General features: G+C 39.1%; 1 protein-coding gene across 1 annotated transcript in view; it reads right to left on the bottom strand.

The window, feature by feature from the left end:
- ABCB5 (ATP binding cassette subfamily B member 5) overlaps window positions 1-13,086 on the bottom strand; it is a gene marked incomplete at both ends in the record, with an annotated part of 79,395 nt that extends 66,309 nt beyond the window's left edge. Inside the window, 4 exons of the mRNA XM_081101904.1 lie at window positions 1,902-1,956; window positions 8,877-9,027; window positions 10,654-10,711; window positions 13,034-13,086. Coding sequence (XP_080958030.1) covers window positions 1,902-1,956; window positions 8,877-9,027; window positions 10,654-10,711; window positions 13,034-13,086 — 317 coding nt within the window. The remainder of the gene's footprint in view (window positions 1-1,901; window positions 1,957-8,876; window positions 9,028-10,653; window positions 10,712-13,033) is intronic.
- Between the last annotated feature and the right edge of the window lie 7,174 nt (window positions 13,087-20,260).

Here is a 20,260-nt window from a genome sequence, read left to right as displayed (position 1 = left end):
ATGAGAAAAAATGAAGTGCACTAAATGTAAAAATTTAGGTTTCCCTAATAAGAAATCTAGAGTATGTCTCTTATATTATTAGCAGAAATTAGTATTTTTTAAAATCCTCTTCCAAGGATAGGTTTTCTTGATTTTAGAGAGAGGGAAAGGGAGGGAGGGAAGAAGGGAGGGAGGAAAAAAGAGAGGGAGAGAGAGAAACATCGATTGTTTGCCTTCCATAGGTCCCTAACCCAGGATCAAACCCACACCCTAGGTATGTGCCCTGACTGGGGATCAAACCCACAAACTTTTGGTGCACAGGATGATGCTCCAATCAACTGAGCCACCTTGGCCAGGGCAGAAATTAGTATTTTTAAACATATCTCCTTTCAGAATTGTTTAATACTTTCATTTGAAAAAGTTATACTGGCATTCCAGAGATGGAGACAGAGATAGAGTGATAACATGCCTAGCTAAAGTGGATGTAGCCATGCCAGGCCAGTGTGGCTCAGTGGTTGAGCACTGACCTATGAACCAAGATATCACTGGCTTAATTCCTGGTCAGCCAGGGGTTTCAAACTCAATCCCCAGTAGGGGGTGTGGAGGAGTCAGCCAATTGATGAAGTTTCTCTCTCATTGATGTTTCCATCTCTCTATCCCTCTCCCTTCCTCTCTCTCTAAAATCATTAAAAAAATGTTTTTAAAAATTAAAAAAAGGAATGATGGCCTAGAGGGTGTCACTGTGATGTGATAGGTATCCCCTGGGATCGTGCAACATAGAGGCTTCACCCTTGGGCGAAAACATGAAAAAAATCACCTTGGTCTATATAGGAAGGACTCATAGTTTTAGTGAGATACTACTAAAATCCAGTGAATATACCCTGTACAGTAGTGTCTCTTTAACTAACAAACTCAATATGGTATGTCTCCCCCACCCCCAAAAAATGTAAACACATTTTAACAGCTGATAATTCACTTAATTTTCATTCCTTTTCAGGTTTAACTGATTTGAAATAATGAATGAAACCAGACTAAGCTTTGAGCAAAGAAAATTTATCCTAAAGTGTCACTAGGCTTTTTTTATGGGGATACATAAAAGGTAAAGTTTATGGCAACAGTTGATGAACTGAGGACTTGCAAATACAGACAAAATGATTCTTGATGTTTACGATTCCATTGCGTTGAGTTATCAGCAGTGCCTGGACCAGAATGATCATCAGTTTGAAAACAGGCATTGACAAAAAAATATTCATTTCTGTAGATTCTTTTAAATATTGAGAATGAACTATATGTTAATAAACACTGACTTTATAATCATTCAAAGTGTGTATACATTTTTTGGACACCGTGTATGTGAGAGAGGAAAGCATGCTGTTTAATACATAAAACTACTAACAAAAAATGTCCTTATAAGTTACTTATTTCAGTCTTTACAATTTTTAGTCTAAAAAGAACTATAATAATCTGAAATAGTCTCTAAAATTAGTCAATACAATTTTACCATTTTACAACTATTTTTACTATTTTTTGCACACTTATTTTTTTTTAAACTCTATAGAAGTGGCATTTTTTCTATAAGATGTTTAAGAAAAATAATTTTAAAAAAGGAAAAACAAGTCCTTTAGTCTCTAGGATATGTACCTTCCATTCTAGAAGGCAAAATTTGTGTGAAAATGCAAATACTAAAACAACTTTTCTATTGATGGTAATTTTGTCTAATAAAACTTAAAGCATATGAACCTACATAACTTTCAAATAGAAAAAATATGTAATAATATTTTATATGCCTAACAAAATCAGAGGATATGTTTGCTTTAATCCCATATATGTCATGTTGATGATCAAACTTTTCAGTTCTCCTCATAAATATTGAATAAAGCAGCATGCAATGTCCATGATATTAACATTTCTTTTTGACTTACACAATCATATCTTTATTCAGCTTGTCTTGAGACTGGGTACAGTTCCGATAATTTGCTGTAAAAAAGTTTTTCAAATTATAAAAGCAATTAATTTATAATTGGCCATACTCTCCAAACCAAATATAGTGCATTCTTAAGAAAAGAAACTTAATGACTTTAACATAAAATTTGAAATAATTACCTCTAGTTTCAAGAAGTGCTCATGCAATGTGAAAAATTATGAGTTGATATTAACCATGAAACTCATACTTGGAAAGAATTCTTTAGGACATCTTTGATTTCAGGCAAGAATTGTGTAATTAATAGTAATAAAGCTCTCCTTTATTGCTGAGAACATGCATTTAGAATTCAGTTTGAGATACCACAAGGAATGGTTTAGAAAGTCCAAGAAAATCAAGAACTAGAAGCAGTAGTTCTAGAAGCAGTAGTCATGGGAAAAATGTAAATAAAGTTCATTGAAATATGTTGAGTATAACAAGGATAGCAACATAATAAAACAGTATTTAAAATACTCCTTGAGTTACAACTTTCTATATAAACTTTTATTTCTATCATCTGGTAAAAAAGATATCAAACATTAATATACCAAGATCATGATTTCACCAACAGCACAAAACAGTGGTCAATATTTACTATTATTATATTCTTTCTTAAACCTCTATAATAAAAATTTAAAGTGAATTACAAACATCATGACTCTTCATCACTTACATAACCAAAATATCTCACATATAATAATGCTTGTCTATGATCATTATTTATATGCAAACAATCATTTTCCTCTCATTCTATTTATAAAGTTATGGCAGGAAACAATTTTAAAGCAGCTATTCCAAATTTCAGAATTGACACAGAAGTATCAAAACCTAGGATAAAGTTTTAATGAGATTAACAGTTAATAAAAATAATAAACATTTCTAGAAGTGGTATCCAGAATCACATAAAAATGGCATCATCTCATTTTGGAGATTATATTAATAGAGGTAGCATGTACAAAAGCTCAGTGTTGGCACAAAAATGGGTCCCTGATCAATTATAGCTACATTTATATTTTCATTTGTGGGAGCAAATAATCCTCCTCTATTATCCCCGAGAAAATCAATATTAGAAGGTTTACTGTATATTCCACAATGAAACTCAGAAAAACTGGAGAAACCTTAAACAAAAACAAAAATTTAAATTCAAGCAATATCAATCAGTTATGTTTGCCCTAGCCTAGCCTATCTAAAGTTGGTAAGGTGATCAATTATCGAGTCGCTCTAACAGAAGAAAAACTCTCAAGGATACTGCCTTAGGTTGCGTGGTTTTTCCTTCCTTTCCTCCTTCATTCACTCATTTTGAGAGAGAGAGAAACATAGTTGGCAGTCAATAAATATTTGCTCAGTGAATTGGCTGTTTCTTTTATTTAACAAACAGGATGACATCCTTAATTTAGCTTCTATCATTAAAATATCAAAAAATTATTAACTGTGTAGACAGGAGATCATCACATGCAAAGACAGAGGTAGAAGCAATGGCTTTACTCCATTCAAACAAGATTGGGACACTAGAAAGATTAGCCTTCAGGTGGAAAACAAGAGGCTATAATTAGTATTTAAAGTCAAATAGGGCACAGAGGGAAGTACACTGTATAAAACTAGGCTTATGTCTAAAAGACAGTCAGGTTTTAATGAGACATATATCCTAGTTATAATAAATAGCTATTAGGATACTACCTACTGTATAATTTGGGGAAAACATATCAGGGAATTATTAATGTTTATAATATCCACCAGATTAAAAAAAGGGGATATTCACTATATTGGTGCATAGGAGAATTGATAGAAATTACATCGAAAGAATGTCACCTTGAAGGACACGACCCTAAAATAGGATGCTACAAAGGTAACAATACATGAAGGATATTTATAATTGTAGGAAGCACAAAAACACTTTTTCTACACCTGATTGCTAGATTCCCCTCCTATTTTTATTCAGGCTTTTTGTTTCTAGTACTATAATTTTTCTGCATGTTCTTTTCGGCTTCTTTGCTATAGTATTTCTATAGTGCCATGTATGTCTATATACTATTAATGAAACTCTAAATAGACCTCTAAAAGATTTAGCCATTCTTGATTTTTTTTCTTTTTAAAGGTTGAATTACAGATAAATAGCCTGGAATGGCCCAAGCCTTTGATTAAATCCTGACATAATCAACACTGTTTTTTCCCTTTTTATTTTCTTAATTTTTAAAATAAATATTTATTGTTCAGATTACTACAGTTGTTCCTCTTTTTCCACCCATAGCTCCCCTCCACCTGGTTCCCATTAAAATATCAAAAAATTATTAACTGTGTAGACCTTATCCCCCCCCCCCCCCGCCCTTATCCGCCCCCACTGTCCTTGTCCATAGGTGTACGATTTTGTCCAGTCTCTTCCTGCACCCCCCAGACCCCCTTCCCCCTGTCTCAGATTATTTTTATATATCACTAGAGGCCCGGTGCACAAAACGCGTGCACTGAGGAGGAGGGTGTCCCTCAGCCCGGCCTGCACCCTCTCGCAGTCTGGGAGCTTTCGGGGGATGTCTGACCAATGGCTTAGGCCTGCTCCCCATGGGCAGCAGTTGGACATCCTTAGTGCTGCTGTGAAGGTGGGAGGCTCCTGCCACTGCCACTGCGCTTGCCAGCCGTGAGCCTGGCTTTTGGCTGAGTGGTGCTCCCACTGTGGGAGCGCACTGACCACCAGGGGCCAGCTCTTATGTTGAGCGTCTGCCCCCTGGTCGTCAGTGTGCATCATAGCAACCGGTCGTTCCACCATTGGGCTGAAACCAGCTCTCCAACATCCCCCCAAGGGGTCCCAGATTGCGAGAGCGTGTAGGCCAGGCCAAGGGACCCCACTGGTGCACAATCGGGGACGGGGAGAGACGTGGGAGGTTAACCAGCTGGGGAGGGACCTTAGGAGGGTTCCAGGGCATGTCCAGCCTGTCTCGCTCAGTCCCAATCGGCCAGACCCTAGTAGCAAGCTAACCTACTGGTCGGAGCATCTGCCCCCTGGTGGTCAGTGCATGTCATAGCGACTGGTCGACTGTCTGCCCCTTGGTGGTCAGTGCACGTCACAGTGAGCAGTTGAGTGGCCTTAACAAATCATTAGCATATTACACTTTGATTGAACGGCCAACTGGATGACTAGACACTTAGCATATTAGGCTTTTATTATATAGGATGAGCAGATAGATGACCATTGGACTTGAACTGCAACACTGGTTCTCTCATGAGTCTCCAGCCTGCAGGCCCACCCTGAAGATTTTGGACCTGCCAGCTTCCATTATTGAGTGAACCAATTCCTTAAAATCTCATCTCATCTCTCTCTCTCTCTCTCTCTCTCTCTCTCTCTCTATATATATATATATATATATATATATATATATATACACACACACACACACTAGAGGCCTGGTGCACAAAAATTTGTGGACTGGGGGGGGGGGGTGGGGGGCGTCCCTCAGCTCAGCCTATGCCCTCTTGCAGTCTGGGACCCCTTGGAGGATGTCCACCTGCTGGCTTAGGCCCGCTCCCTGGGGGAACGGGCCCAAGCTGGCAGTCAGACATCCCTCTGGCAGCCCAGCAGCCCTCAGGGGATGCCCACTTACGAGCAGGGAGCAGACCTAAGCTGCAGTCAGACATCCTTAGTGCTGCTGAGGAGGCAGGAGAGGCTCCCGCCGCCACGGCTGTGCTGGCAGCCATCAGCCTGGCTTGTGGCTGAGCAGAGCTCCCCCTGTAGGAGCGCACTGACCACCAGGGGACAGCTCCTGCATTGAGCATCTGCCCCCTGGAGGTCAGTGTGTGTCATAGTGACTAGTCATTCCCAGTCATTCTGCTGTTAGGGTCAATTTGCATATTACCCTTTTATTATATAGGATAGAGGCCTGGTGCATGGGTGGGGACCAGCTGGCTTGCCCTGAAGGGTGTCCCAGATCAGGGTGGGGGTCCTGCTGGGGTGCCTGGCCAGCCTGGGTGAGGGGCTGATGGCTGTTTGCAGGCTGGTCACACCCCCTTCAGGGTGAGGGTCCCCACTGGGGTGCCTGGCTGCCTGGGTGAGGGGCTGATGGCTGTTTGCAGGCTGGTCAAGCCCCCCCCCCCCGAGTGGGGACCCTCACCCCATGGATGTTTGGCTAGCCTGGGTGAGGGGCTGGTTGCTGTTTTCAGGCTGGCCACACTCCCTTTAGGGTTGGAGGTCCCCACTGGGGTGCCTGGCCATTCTGGGTGAGGGGCTGAGGGCCGTTTTCAGGCTGGCCAAGCCCCTCGGCGATGGAAGCTCCCAGCCTCTCCTTTTTTTCTTTTTATTTTTTTATTCTGGGATTTATTTACCTTCTATAATTGAAACTTTGTAGCCTTGAGTGGAGCTCAGAGCCGGCCAGGGCGGGGCGGGAAGCTTGGCTTCCTCCATCGCCAGGGGCAACCCAAGCCTCCAGTTCGCTCCAGGTTCGTGGCTGTCGGCCGCCATCTTGGTTGGGTTAATTTGCATATAGTTAATTTGCTCTGATTGGCTGGTGGGCGTGGCTTAAGGCATAGCGAAGGTACGGTCAGTTTGCATGTTTCTCTTTTATTAGTGCAGACTAGAGGCCCGGTGCACAAAAATTTGTGCATTCGTGGGGGGTGGGGGGTCCCTCAGCTCGGCCTGTGCCCTCTCACAGTCTGGGACGCCTTGGGAAATAATGACCTGCTGGCTTAAGCCTGCTCCCGGGTGGCAGAGGGCAGGCCCAATCCCTAGGTGCAGCCCCTGGTTGGGCTCAGAGCAGGGCTGATTGGGGAGTTGGGGCGCTGCCCCCTGTCATGCACAGAGCAGGGCGGATCAGGAGGTTGCGATGCAACCCTCAGTCACGCTCAGGGTAGGGCCTATTGGGGGGTTGGGGCACCACCCCATCACACTCAAGGCAGGGTCAATGGGGAGGTTGCAGCGCCCCCCCCCCACCCCATCATGCACAGAGCAGGGCCAATCAGGGGGTTGGGGCGCTGCCTCCTGTCACTCACAGAGCAGGGCTCATCAGGAGGGTTGGGGCTCCGTACCCTGTCACGCACAGAGCAGGGCCTATCAGGGGGTTGGGGAGCTCCCCCCTGTCACGCACAGAGCAGGGCCGATCAGGGGGTTGAGGAGCTCCCCCTGTCACTCACAGAGTAGGGTTAATAGGGGAGTTGGGGCACTGTCCCGTTACACACAGAGCAGGGTCAATCAGGGGGTTGGGGCACCGCACCCTGTCACACTCAGGGCAGGGCCGATGGGGAGGTTATGGCTCTACCCTGTCACACACAGAGCAGGGCCCATGGGGGCGGGGGGGGGGTGTTGGGGCGCCACACCGTCACACACAGAGCAGGGCCGATCAGGGGGTTGGGGCACCACACCCTGTCACACAGAGACGCAGAGCGATCAGGGGGTTGGGGAGCTCCCCACTATCAGGCACAGAGCAAGGCCAATCAGGGGGTTGGGGTGCTTTCCCCTGTCATGAACAGAGCAGGGCGGATAGAGAGGTTGTGTCCCCACCCCCCGTCACACACAGAGCCGCAGGGCGATCAGGGGGTTTCGGCGCTGCCCCCTGTCATGCTGATCCCGGTGCCGGGAGGCCTCGTGGCTCCGCTGATCCTGGTGCTGGGAGGCATATTACCCTTTTACTGTATAGGATAGAGGCCTGGTGCACGGGTGTGGGCTGGCTGGTTTGCCCTGAAGGGTGTCCTGGATCAGGGTGTGGGTCCCCATTGGGGTGCCTGGCCAGCCTGGGTGAGGGGATGATGGCTGTTTGCAGCTGGTCACACACCCTTCAGGGTGGGGAGTCCCCACTGGGGTGCCTGGCCAGTCTGGGTGAGGGGCTGAGGGCTGTTTTCAGGCTGGCGGGTGACTGAAGCTCCCAACTGCTCCTTTTTTCTTTTTTATTTTATTCTGGGCCAGCTTTAGTTCTAAGGCTTGGCTCCAGCTCTTAGGCCTCCGCTGCTGAAAGCAGTTATCTGGTTTGTTTGGGTTCTATAATTGAAACACTGTTTCAACTCCAGCTCTGAGATCCCAGCTGGCTGAAAGCAGGTTTCTGGGGTTTTGTTTAGCTTCTATATTTGTAACAATGTTTCAAACTGTAAGCTCAGAGGCCAGCAGCAGCAGGCGGGGAACGTTGGAGTCCTCCGTCACTGAAGCAAGCAAGCCTCACGTTCGCTTCAAGCTACCTGGCTGCCGGCCGCCATCTTGGCTGGCAGTTAATTTGCATATCACCATGATTAGCCAATGGGAAGGGTAGCGGAGGTACGGCTAATTACCATGTTTCTCTTTTATTAGATAGGATAGGGTGTCCCCCAAAATGTATGCACACTCTAGCAGCTGATAATTCACTTAATTTTCACTCCTTTTCAGGTTTTACTGATTTGACTAGACATTTTTTTTTATGGGTTTACATAAAAGATAAAGTTTATGGCACAAAACCAGCAACGGTTGATGAATTGAGGGTGCACAAATACTGAATAAACTGATTACATTGCTTCATGTTATCAGTAGTGCCTGGACCCGAATGGTCATCAATTTGAAAACAGGCATTGATAGAAAATTATTAATTTTTGTAGATTCTTTTAAATTTTGAAAATGAACTGTATGCTAATAAATACTGATTTTATAATCATTCAAAGTATGTATACATTTTTGGGGGACATTCTGTGTATGTGTGTGTGTGTGTGTGTGTGTGCATATGTGTATCTCTGTCTCTATACACACACACACACACACACACATATAATGTGTGTATGTATGTATACAAACACACACTCATCCTGTTGGTTCTGTTTCTTTGAAAAATATTGATGAATATAGATTTTTGTTCTTTAATCCCCGGCAATATAGAAAAATGAATGACTTTAATACATACCATGTAGATATTGTATGACAATACAATAATCTGTATAATGAGCTCACTGTTTTAACACCTCTGAGTCTCCAGCAATTTAGAAAAGTAAATACTGTACTCACTTGTGTTGCTTTTGAGTAGACATCCACTAAGAAGGTTATCACTCATTTCTCCTAAAATCAGTGACATTACAGGAAGACATGCTCCATTTACCACTGATGCCAGTAATCCCAGGATCATGAGTGTGATGTCCAGCCCCTCAGCAAAGCGAAACTGAGGAAAATAAAAGAGGGTAGCATTTTGCTATGAAAAATTAAAACCCAAGCCCAACCTACAGTTTTTGCCATCAAGTAAATGTCATTTTATAAATTAATTGACTAAATGAAAGAATAAAACAATGGAAAAATATTTATAAAGTAAAAAAAAATAGTCACCAATTCTAAGGAATTACAATGTATATTGAAAAATATAAAGTAGCAAAATCAGTAAAAATTGTAGACCTGTGACACAAGTCAGGTCAGATGTGGATATGAATCAGAAACTTCCTTTCATTTGGTTAATTCTGGAATAAATTGAGATATTTCAAAAGACTGCAATGACAATATCTTGATTGATGGACAATGATCTTCAATTCCCTAGGCTTATCCACATCATAGCAATGAAAAAGTGCAAGGAACAGTGCTTAACTAGTAAAAGTCAGTTCACCAAATGTAATAAATTATATTCTTCATTCTTATTTTAAAGTCCTCAGATTTTTTTCTACTTAGGACAACATCTATTCTGTAAATTAAGGTCTACAATAATTCGCAAAGCTGTTTAGAAGAAAGAAATAACTGAAAGGCAAATATTGATTGCTTCACATTCTATTCTATAGCAAGTCCCCATAACATTATTCCAAAGCCAAAACATGAACTTGAAAATGTGGATTATGTATCTTACTGAGAGAGGTCAAGATAAAATGTATAATGTTATTGAAATAAAATTAGATTTGAATAACAGGAACTTAGTACATATTTTGTAAGTGGAAACTGAAAAAAATTAATGTTTTTCCTTTCATTCATGCACTAATAAATATTTATGAATTAACGGCCATACCTTTGTACTCATTACTACAGATAAGAGGGTATCTGCTCCTCCACCATCCCCAGAGTAGTGTGTTATCTCCTTGATAAAGTTTCTCATGTTCTGCTACTTCCCAGATTTTTTAAAAAATGGACTTCTGAAAAAATAGGTAGTTTCAAGTGTATTTTTAGTGATATTGATCTGATAGGTTGATTTGGAGATTAGACTAAGTGGAGGAGGTGTTTTGAGAATGCATTTCTGAAACTTTTCCTTAATCATAAGGCTGAAGAATTGTGCTGAAACATACTCTGATGCATACATAACCTTTAGAAAATATTTTGATAATTATTTTTTGTTTAAAAAGGATTTATACCACTTTAAAAATAAAAGCAACTTTTGTCAATATCACTGGAAAATACTGAAATGTAAACAAAATAGTAAAAGTCATTTGTAATTCCATTAGAGGCCCGATGCACGAAATTTGTGCATGGGGCTTGGCCCTTGCAGCCCCACCTGCCTCGGTCGGCCCTCACAGCCCTGGCTTCGTCTGGAAGGTCGTCCGGATGGTTGTTCTGCTGTTTGGTCTAATTAGCATATTGGCCCTTTATTATAGAGGATACCACTCAGAAATATCCTCTGATAAGATTTATGTATCACACATACACACATGCACACACTCCCTCCTCTCAAAATTGGAATTACTGTCTAGTTCTTGTGTTGATTTTTTCCATGCCTTACTGTGGACCTGTTGGGTTGTAAACTATCAAACATTCTATACACTACTGACAATTCCCTAAAATTTTCTTATATGTATACTTTCTAGCTGATGTTACTTACTATCTCAAAAGGTCCAACAACTTGGTTTCTTACTTTGGGCAGTTGTTCTTGCAGTTTTCTGGAAAGTAAATGTTTAAAAGGTAACATTACAATGTGAATGTAATTTGCAACATTTTCTAGTTATAATTGTGCTGAAGAGTCAAATTTTACCCAGGGTAGCAAATTATACCAACACTGCAATTTTAAAAACAAATTTAATCATAGACAATACGAAGATTTTTAGTATAATCCCTGGAAAAGTAAGTTGTCACTGGCAGTCCACATTAGAGTAACAACTGAAGATATACATCTGGAGTGAATTTTTTTATTGTGGTAAAGTACACATAAACATTTAATTTACCATCTCAACTCTTTTTAATTGTACTTTTCAGTGGTATCAAGTACATTCATATTGTTGTGTTACCATCACCACTAACCAGCCACAGAATACCATGAATCATGAAAAACAGAAACTCTGCCAGCTTCTGCCCACCACCATTCTACTTTTTTTAAAAAAAAATGTCTTTATTGATTTGAGAGAGATAGGAAGGGAAATGGAGACAGAAACATCCATGAGAGAGGAACATCGATCAACTCAGGCATGTGCCCTGACCAGGAATTGAACGAGGATCTCCTGGTGCATAGGTCAATGCTCAAACACTGAGCCATACCAGTGGACCCATTCTACTTTTTGTCTCTTGAATCTCTAGGAGCCTCATATAAGTGGAATCCTACAGTATTTTGTCCTTTTCTCATGGGCTTATTTCACTTTGCATATCATTAGGGTTCATTCAAGTTGTAGCAAATGTTGGAATTCTCCTTCTTTCTATGTCTGAATATTACTCCATTGTATGTATATACCACATTTTTTTTTAAACCAATTCATTAATTCCTTAATCAATGGGCACTTGGGTTACTTCTGCTTTTTGGCTACTGTGAATAATGCTGCTATGAATATGGCTGTACAATATAACTTCAATTTCTGCTTTCAATTCTATTTTTAACTTCTTAAGGAACCATCATACTGTTTTCCATAGCAACTGCACCATTTTACATTCCTACCAATCATGCACAAAGTTTCTTCACATATTCACCAATACTTATTATTTTCTGTTTTATTTTATTATAAAATAAATGAGAAGCCACTTAATTCCATTCCACCTGAGGTTAATTTACTTATATACAGGCCAATTTTCTCTGCAATGTCTCATAGATGACAAAAAGTGCTTTAAGATCATAAAGACCTTCACCAACTCCAAAAACAGACTTTAAAGTTTAAGACCCAGTAAGCTCTCTTTGATAAATTTTGTTTCAGGAAAACATTTCTGTCTCTATCGGCCTTCATGGAAAGCCTTGAAAGGAGCGGTTGGGTAGTCTTTTAAGAACCTCATGTTTTAGCGACTGAGCTAGATGGGTGTGCCTTAGGTAGTCTTTTAAAAGACCAGAGTTGAAAGTGAAGACTCATAGATACAGAATAAACTGACAGCTTTCTGAGGAGTTTGGGGGATTGTTGTGGGGCTGGGTGAAAAAGATGAAGGGAGGAAGTAAAAAACAACAAAGATACAAACACAAAATATTCATAGACACAGACAGCAGTATGGTAATTACCAGAGGGGAAGGTAGGTGTGGGGAGGCAGAAGAGGGTATAGGGGGGTAAATGGTAATAGAAGGAAATTTGACTTAGGGTGGTGAACACACAATACAATATACAGATGATATATTATAGACTTGTACACCTATATAATTTTATTAACCAATGTCACCCCAATAAATTCAATAAAAATAAAGATTGTACAATGATAATAATTTTTTAAAAAGAAAGTGAAGATGAGTACGGGTATGGTGGGAGCTTCCTTTCTGGCTACTGCAGCCCTGCATTAATGAACCACAGAATCTAGAGGTGTCCACCTGATGCTCACAGTTTACACATTGAAATTTAACCCAATTATTATGGTAAAGGTGGAAATAAATTTTAAACCATTTCAACTTTAAATCTCTAAATTAATGGATTATAGGTGAAGAAAAATTTTGTAAGTCACATACACACAGACATCCATTCAATAAAAAAATAATCAAAACTTAGTATTTTATTTTATTAAATGTACCAAGTGGAATGAAGGATCCATAGATAACTAAAATGGAATTCTATGTATCTGGTAAGCTACAAGAAATTCAGAAGACGTGATATCTGAAGTGCTAACTCAATAAATCCTGTAGCTATTCATTTCCTAAAATTACTATTAAACCAGTTGTAACACTGATTATGTAGAAGCACAGCAAAATGCAAATAGGATTGTTATTTTTGGAAAAAAATTATATTATTTTTTGCTACAGCTGTGAAAAGGATAAGGTGTATATGAAGTTGTAGAACACTTTTATGTAGGATTTGAGCAAAACTTACCTATTTCTCTGGAAATTTTCTTGCATCTCTTCAGCTTTTTCATAATCTGCCATCTTCTTTATAACTTAATTATTCTGAAATAAAATATCAACAAATATATCATGACTATGTGAAGTTTTATCATTTAGCTGATATAAAGCATTCTTTATATCCTTAACAGCTTCTGAAAAATCATGCTGCCTCTTCACCCCTCCACCCCAACTGAAGTTTCTGGTTATGTATCTTTAGATTTTATCACTGAATTTATGGCTTGTCTCATTTGGGCTTAGATGTAAAGCTAATGAAAATTATAGAAATGGAAAAAAAGAAGGAATGTAAAATTCCATGACAATGCATAGTTTTTTAGGACATTGGATTTTATTTCTGTTCTGCCACTGGTTTGATTGTAATTGATGAAAACTTTAAACTATCACATGCTTAGTTTTCTCTTTAAAAAATGAATGCAATAGTGCCTGTGAGTAGTTTGAGGGAGAAGGCTTCTCTAGTTCACCAAATGTAAGCAATTTAGAGGTTCTGCCATATATAAATTATTAAAAAATAGAATAGTTTGAAAACCCACTCATCATTATAATTATATTAAGCATAATGTAGCTTCCTTTGGATGACACTTCAGAATCTTAGCTTGTCTTAAGATCTAAATTACTTACATAAATTATCATTTCAATGCAAATGTAATAGAGATGTTTTGACTGAACCTCATTTGTTTTGAGTTAACCTCATGTATTGAGATCATTATACAGAATATGGAAAAACTGCATTTTAACTCTAGAGTAGAAGTACTAATTAAGTCTTACCCGAACATCTGAAATAAAACCCCAACAGTTTGAAATAGTAAGTTTATTCATGAAGAAATAAGACCTAACGGGTCAGTTTTAAGTGCCTGAGAAAGAAGGCATGCTCTTCCTTTTTTAGAAGTCAGTGGTCATAACTCCAAATAGGAAATCTTTATAATTACCACACTGACTTTATATCATTTCATTATTTTGACATATGTGTAGGAAAAGTAATAAAATATACTCTATCAATCATTTGCATTTTATGGAAATTAACTATTATATAATAAGATTCATATTCAAAAAAAGAAAAACAACTGAGGCTCACCGTGTTAAATGCATGATCCGTTCATTTACATCAAAGTCATGTGTGGTTTCTCTTCTCAACAAATAACTAACTACACTTTCATAACTATGCTTTAAAAAGCTTATTTTCTGATCATGCTGTAACATCTGATTATAGCAGTTAATTTCCAGCTAAAGCACATTGTGTTCTTCATGTCACACTGCACTCGGGAAACAAGGTGAGCAAAGAAAATTCACTGAGCCAAACAAACACTCTTTTAAAAAAAATCTGTAGTGTTTATGTATGCCCAGTTTTCTATTGTTTAGTCCCATAATATTTTTAGTTAGCTGAATTAGTAATTATAATAACTAAAATTAATGCCTTTAATATGTCAGTGGCGCAGTAAATAAGGCATTCATTCAATTACCTCATTGTTGCTACCTGAAAATAATCACCTCCTTTTGTGATTTGGTCATATCTGTATTATGTGCATTGATACATTGTGCCTTATATTACAACTACAGGCCCAATGCATAAAATTCATGCAAGAGTAGGCCTTCCTTCCCCTGGCTGCCAACACCAGTTTCCCTCTGGCACCCAGGACCTGGGCTTCCCTCGCAGCCCTGGTTTCATTCAGAAGGATGTCCAGTCTAATTAGCATATTATGCTTTTATTATTATAGATTCCTACTGTATTATATTTCTTTAATCTATTCCTTCAGGAATTCATTGAAAAAGTGTTGAGCTTATATGATATGTAAGCCATTAGTTTATAAAAATAAAAAGACAGATTTGCTTCTCCTGTTCAGTCTGGGAAAATATCTTCTAGAAGATAGTGTTTAAGGTGAAAGTGGAACTACAAGGAGAAAATATATATATATATATAGAAGCCCAGTGACCAGAACAGCAGAACGACCAGAATGACTGGTGGCTATGACATGCACTGCAGCAGCCAACCAGCCTGATCCGGGCCCCAATCAGCCACCAATACCCCAACCAAGGACAGGGCTGGCCAGCCAACTTTCCAAGGCCACTGCCCTCCTCCTCCCCGCCCTCCCCCCCCCCCCCCACTGGCCTGGTCCAATGGGCCCCCATTGGGGTGGGCAGCTGGTTCTCACCTGTGCACAAATTCATGCACCGGTCCTCTAGTGACATATAAAGATCAAGAAGAGTATCCCAGGCAGGTGGAGATAAAAGTGCATGAGACAAAGGAACACAAGATGAAAGAGCATGGGACAGTGAAGAGGTCATTATTACAGAGGAAGATATAGGTTGGCAATGACGGCTACTTCTTCTTCCTCTAGATCAGCCAATGTTTTGGAAGAAAAAGAAGTTTGGTTTGAAACATGTCAAATGTGAGATACTGATGAGATAACCAGGTAGTAATATCTAACAGTTAGTAGGTAATGTGAGAATAGAACTCTTTGTTGGCCTAAATAATCTGTCAGTCTGCCAATCCTTACTGATTGATAACTATGTAGATTATCATAGCAAATATTATAGACGATACAAAAAATACAAACTTAGAAAGAGATATTTTGTTTACAAGGGCTCTTGCTTAAAAAAATGTTCTGGGTTTATGTGCCAAGATGGGAAGTCAGATGAGAAATTGGGAAGAAATTTTTTGAGTGGCATTAATTCTGAAACATGGTTAATAAGAATAATATGATGCCTAGTTAAGATAGACAGGCTGGATGGAAAACATGGGATTTTTAATTAGATGAAGAAAGATATAAATTTTATAGAAGCTACAAAGTGAACAAACTAATAGTAAGAAGATCATTGCTGAGTATAGACAAATTTCATAAACATTTTTATTTGTCTTCTCCATAAAGCTATTCGATTGCAGAGTATATATATATATATATATATATATATATATATATATACACTCTAAAAATATACTATACCCAATGTGATGGTGGATTTTATGTATCAATTTGGATAGATAATGACACCCAGATGTTTGATTAAACACCAGTCTACATATTGTTGTGAAGGTATTTTTTAGATGTGATTAACATTTAATCAATAGATTTTGAGTAAGGCAGATTATCCTTCATAATGTGGGTAGGCCTCATCCAATTAGTTAAAGCCTTAAGAGAAAAGACTGAGGTCCTGTGATGAGGAAAAAATTCTGCCTCCAGACTCAAGATGCCAACTTCTTGCCAGAATTTCCAGCCTTCTAGCCTGCCCTGAGGATTTTGGTCTTGCTAGCCACCACACTCATGGGAGCAAATTCCTTAAGATAATCAATCAATAAAGATTTATCTATCTATCCATTCTCTCATATCTATATAAGTATATAAAGATAAAGATGTAAATAAACACAATAGGATATATGGATATATAAATATATTGTTTCTCTTTCTCTGGAGAACCTTGTCCAATATACCCAGCAAGACAAGAAGTTATGTGATGAATAGCACATAGAGTGATTGACTAGTCTAGCATCTGAAAAGAACATTATGACCTAAAATGGTTTCACCCAACAGATAAGGAGGGCCCTGAGGTTAGTCCTTGGAGAATAGTTAACATTTCAGTAAGTGGAGATGAGTGGAAGAAGAATGAGAACATGATCTCAGGAATGCAAAGGTAAAGTATCTCACAATAGAGGAACAAGACCAGTCTGGTTAGAACAAACAGTTCATGCAGAAATGGAGAGAGAGATAAGGTAGATAAGATTGTAGAAGGCATAACTTTTTTTTTAACTACTGTAATTTTCTGAGAATGAGGGACAGGGCCATTGGTGTTTGATACAATTAACCTGATGTCATAATAGCTGGAAGGATTTGGGAAAGGTAAGATTCAGGTAGACCATCATGGTCTAGTTTGATAGCAGTAAGAAAGTCATATTTCAGAGATATTTCTAAAGGAAGGTTGACAGGATATAGATTTAGAGGACAAAAAGAGGAAATAAAAAGTTCAGTGACTAACCTTCAGAAACTGGAAATAAAAGAGTAGCAAAGATGAAAATGGAGAAGTTAAGAGAGAAAGTTGATTTTGAAGAGAAGGTGGCATTCAGTTTAAAAATATATGTTTGCATTGATATTCAAATGTACAAATGAACATATCTAGCATACAGAGGAAAATGTGGCACTGATAATTAAGAAAATTGCTTGCATTGGTCACCTGCACAAAAGGAACAATTAAAACTTTGAGAATAAACTTGCTTTACTAATCTAATAATGTTATATAAAAGTATAGGGGAAGTGATGTTGTATAGAGGCTAAGAGTTTTGCTTCTATAGAACTTTCTGCAAAAATGCAGATATTTCTGCACTGTCTGATAATGGTAGCCACTAGGCATATGTATCTAGTGAATATGTGCAATGTGGCTAGTGAGGAAACTAAATTTATAGTTCTATAGAATTTAATTAATTTAAATCTAGAAAGCCACATGTGGCTAATGGCTATCTTACTGGAAAGCACAGTTCTTGGAGTCAATTTGTTTAAATTCAAATTCTGAATTCCCCACTTACTATACATATAATTTTGGACAAGCCATTTAATCCTTACTATATAATACTAAGCACAGTGACTACAACTCAATAAGGCCTATTTTCCTCTTTTGAATTATGTAACTACTTGCTTCATTTTTGTCATTTTAGGGCAAATGAGCCATATCAAGTAATACCAGATGTGAGTAAAACATCACTATTTAAAAAAAAAAAGAAGCAAAGTCAGAGTTAGACAGGGGTCATAATGGAGAAACAGTAGCTTTCTACCATTTCTCCCACAAAGAACACTGATTTATACAATCACTCACAGCCTTTGTGGAAGTCCAAGAGTTCAGCAAAGAAATTCAAGCACACCATTGAAGCAAAAATTCCGATTTGAATGGATTGAAAAGGATAAACTGGGTGGGAAGCCACTAAAGATACCCATTTCTTTCACAACCTACCCATAACAATAAGGGGTGCTGTGACTAGGGGCAGGGAGCAGCTGGGAGAAGACCAGCCAGGGCTCAGAATGGAACATATCAAAGGAATGTCGATCCTATTAACCCTATGGTGGACTCCATCAGAAAGGCTACTCATGAGCTGTTGGGGATGCCTTGCCTGAAGAACTCCCCCAATTGGTCAATGGACAAAGTTTTAAAAAAAGTTTTTGTGAGAAAGTTTCTTTTAGTGACACCATGGACTTGCTTCTGTTTATGGTCCAAAGTATCAACCAAATTCTCAATAGGCTTGGTTACCACATTTCCCCTGAATTCTAACCCTTGATCCTCTGAAACCATGGGAATAGAGTGGTCAGTTTACTTTGGTTTGAGCCTAAATGAATGCTTTAAAGTGACTCTTTAAAGAAACCCATTAAATCCTCCCACTCTGAAAGTGTTCTGCCAAGACTAACTCAAAGCCACAAAAGATTTCAGATTGGCTCCAAGTTGGAACCTGTAAGAACTGTGTGGGCCTTCAACTCAGCAAAAATTCCATCTTTAACAAAACTCAGAATATTAAACATAAGAGTACAAAGTAATTTTCCAGACCCAAGAGCATTTGGAACTCTACAAGGAAATTCCCCAAGTAGAAGTCCTTTGAATGCTATGAAAGGATCACAGTGATCTCTGGAGAAAAGACAAGGTCTTGGACAAAGCAAAACTTTGACCCTGCCATGGAGTCATTTTGTGATCTGGGCCTAGGTACACAGACTCTTCATGTTTACTCTGCTTCCTAATAATGTAAGTGATTGTAATAGTGGCAAATAATTTGTCCACTAGCTATCTCTTCAAATTAGGAAAAATTTATTACTTTACTCTTTAAGTTAACCATTGTAATAACAGCTCCCATACATTAGTAGTAATTGTAGCATGTATAGGTGGCTAGTTTCTTATATGCTACCTCTATTCTGAGCAGTACTCTTCTGTAATCTGAGAAATATCATATTGAAGAGTCAATAAATATTAGGTATTACTATTATGCAGAGGCAATCCAGGCTTAAAAACTTAAATATTGTTGTCAAGTTGACAACCATTATAGTGGCAAAGCCAGATTTGTTTACTCCAAAACCTATTGCTTTTAGCCACGGTACTATTCTGCAATTCTACAAATTTGAAACTCACTGTGAGCTCTAAAGTTTACAGGAGCATTCTAGGGTACACGAATTCCTTGGTTTCAAAGGTGAAAGAAACTCCTACCTTCTCAGCTGCTTTGAGGCTAATTTCCCCCCCATAGTCTGAGTCAATGCTCACAGCAAATGACAAAGTTGAACCTCATTTGTAAACTGGATAATATCCTGTGCCCTCTATCTCATATGCACATAGTGAGGATATAATGAAACGATGTGTGTGAAAGAGCTCTGGAAACAATATAGCAATTTCCTTACAAATGTAAGGCATCAATGGGTCGTAGTGCTTATACCCTATCTTTTAATAACAAAACCTACTATTTACTTAACCCTTACTCTTTGCTAGTTATTGGGCTAAATGCATTATATACCATTGACCCTTCAATGCTCACCATAATTCAGTGAAGGTGCATTGTAATCCCATTTTCAGGATGAGGAAACTGAGATTCAAAGTGTTTAACTTGCCCTAGCTAAGATAGGGCAAGTTAAACTTAATGACTAACCTGAAATTTTTATGCATTTATTCTGGACCTGAAAAGGATAAAATCATAATAAAAAATCAGTATACATATATGTCTAGATATCTGTCTATCTACCTATCTATCTATATCTATATCTATATCTATCTATCTATCATCTATATAATTTATATAAAATTAATATTATCAGCTCAATGTTTAGACAGAAGCTGCTACTAGGATATACTTTAGGACCCAAGCTGACAGCTGATTGCACACATGGCTCAACAATGAGTCTTTAGAAGCAGGGAAAGTAGGCCACTGGTTTCTCTGTTTATTAAATTGTGATTATTGTGTTAGGATGCCACTACTTAGTAAAAATGCAGATTTTTAAAAATTTTTTTATTAAGTTACTAGAGGCCCAGTGCAGAAAAATTTGTGCACTCAGGGGGGAGGGAGGGAGGTCCCTCAGCCCGGCCCGTGCCCTCTTGCAGTCTGGGACCCCTCGGGGGATGACCACCTGCTGGCTTAGGCCTGCTCCCCGGGGGATTGGGCCTAAGCTGGCAATCAGACATCCCTCTGGCAGCCTGGCAGCCCTCGGGGGATGTCCACTTGCCAGTGGGGTGCAGACCTAAGCTGCAGTTG

This window comes from Myotis nattereri (genome assembly GCF_964212035.1).
Source record: "Myotis nattereri genome assembly, chromosome: 11".
In the NCBI taxonomy this organism is placed as follows: Eukaryota; Metazoa; Chordata; class Mammalia; order Chiroptera; family Vespertilionidae; genus Myotis; species Myotis nattereri.
The sequence above is the reverse complement of the archived record's forward strand: the minus strand, read 5'-3'. Positions and strand labels throughout refer to the sequence as shown.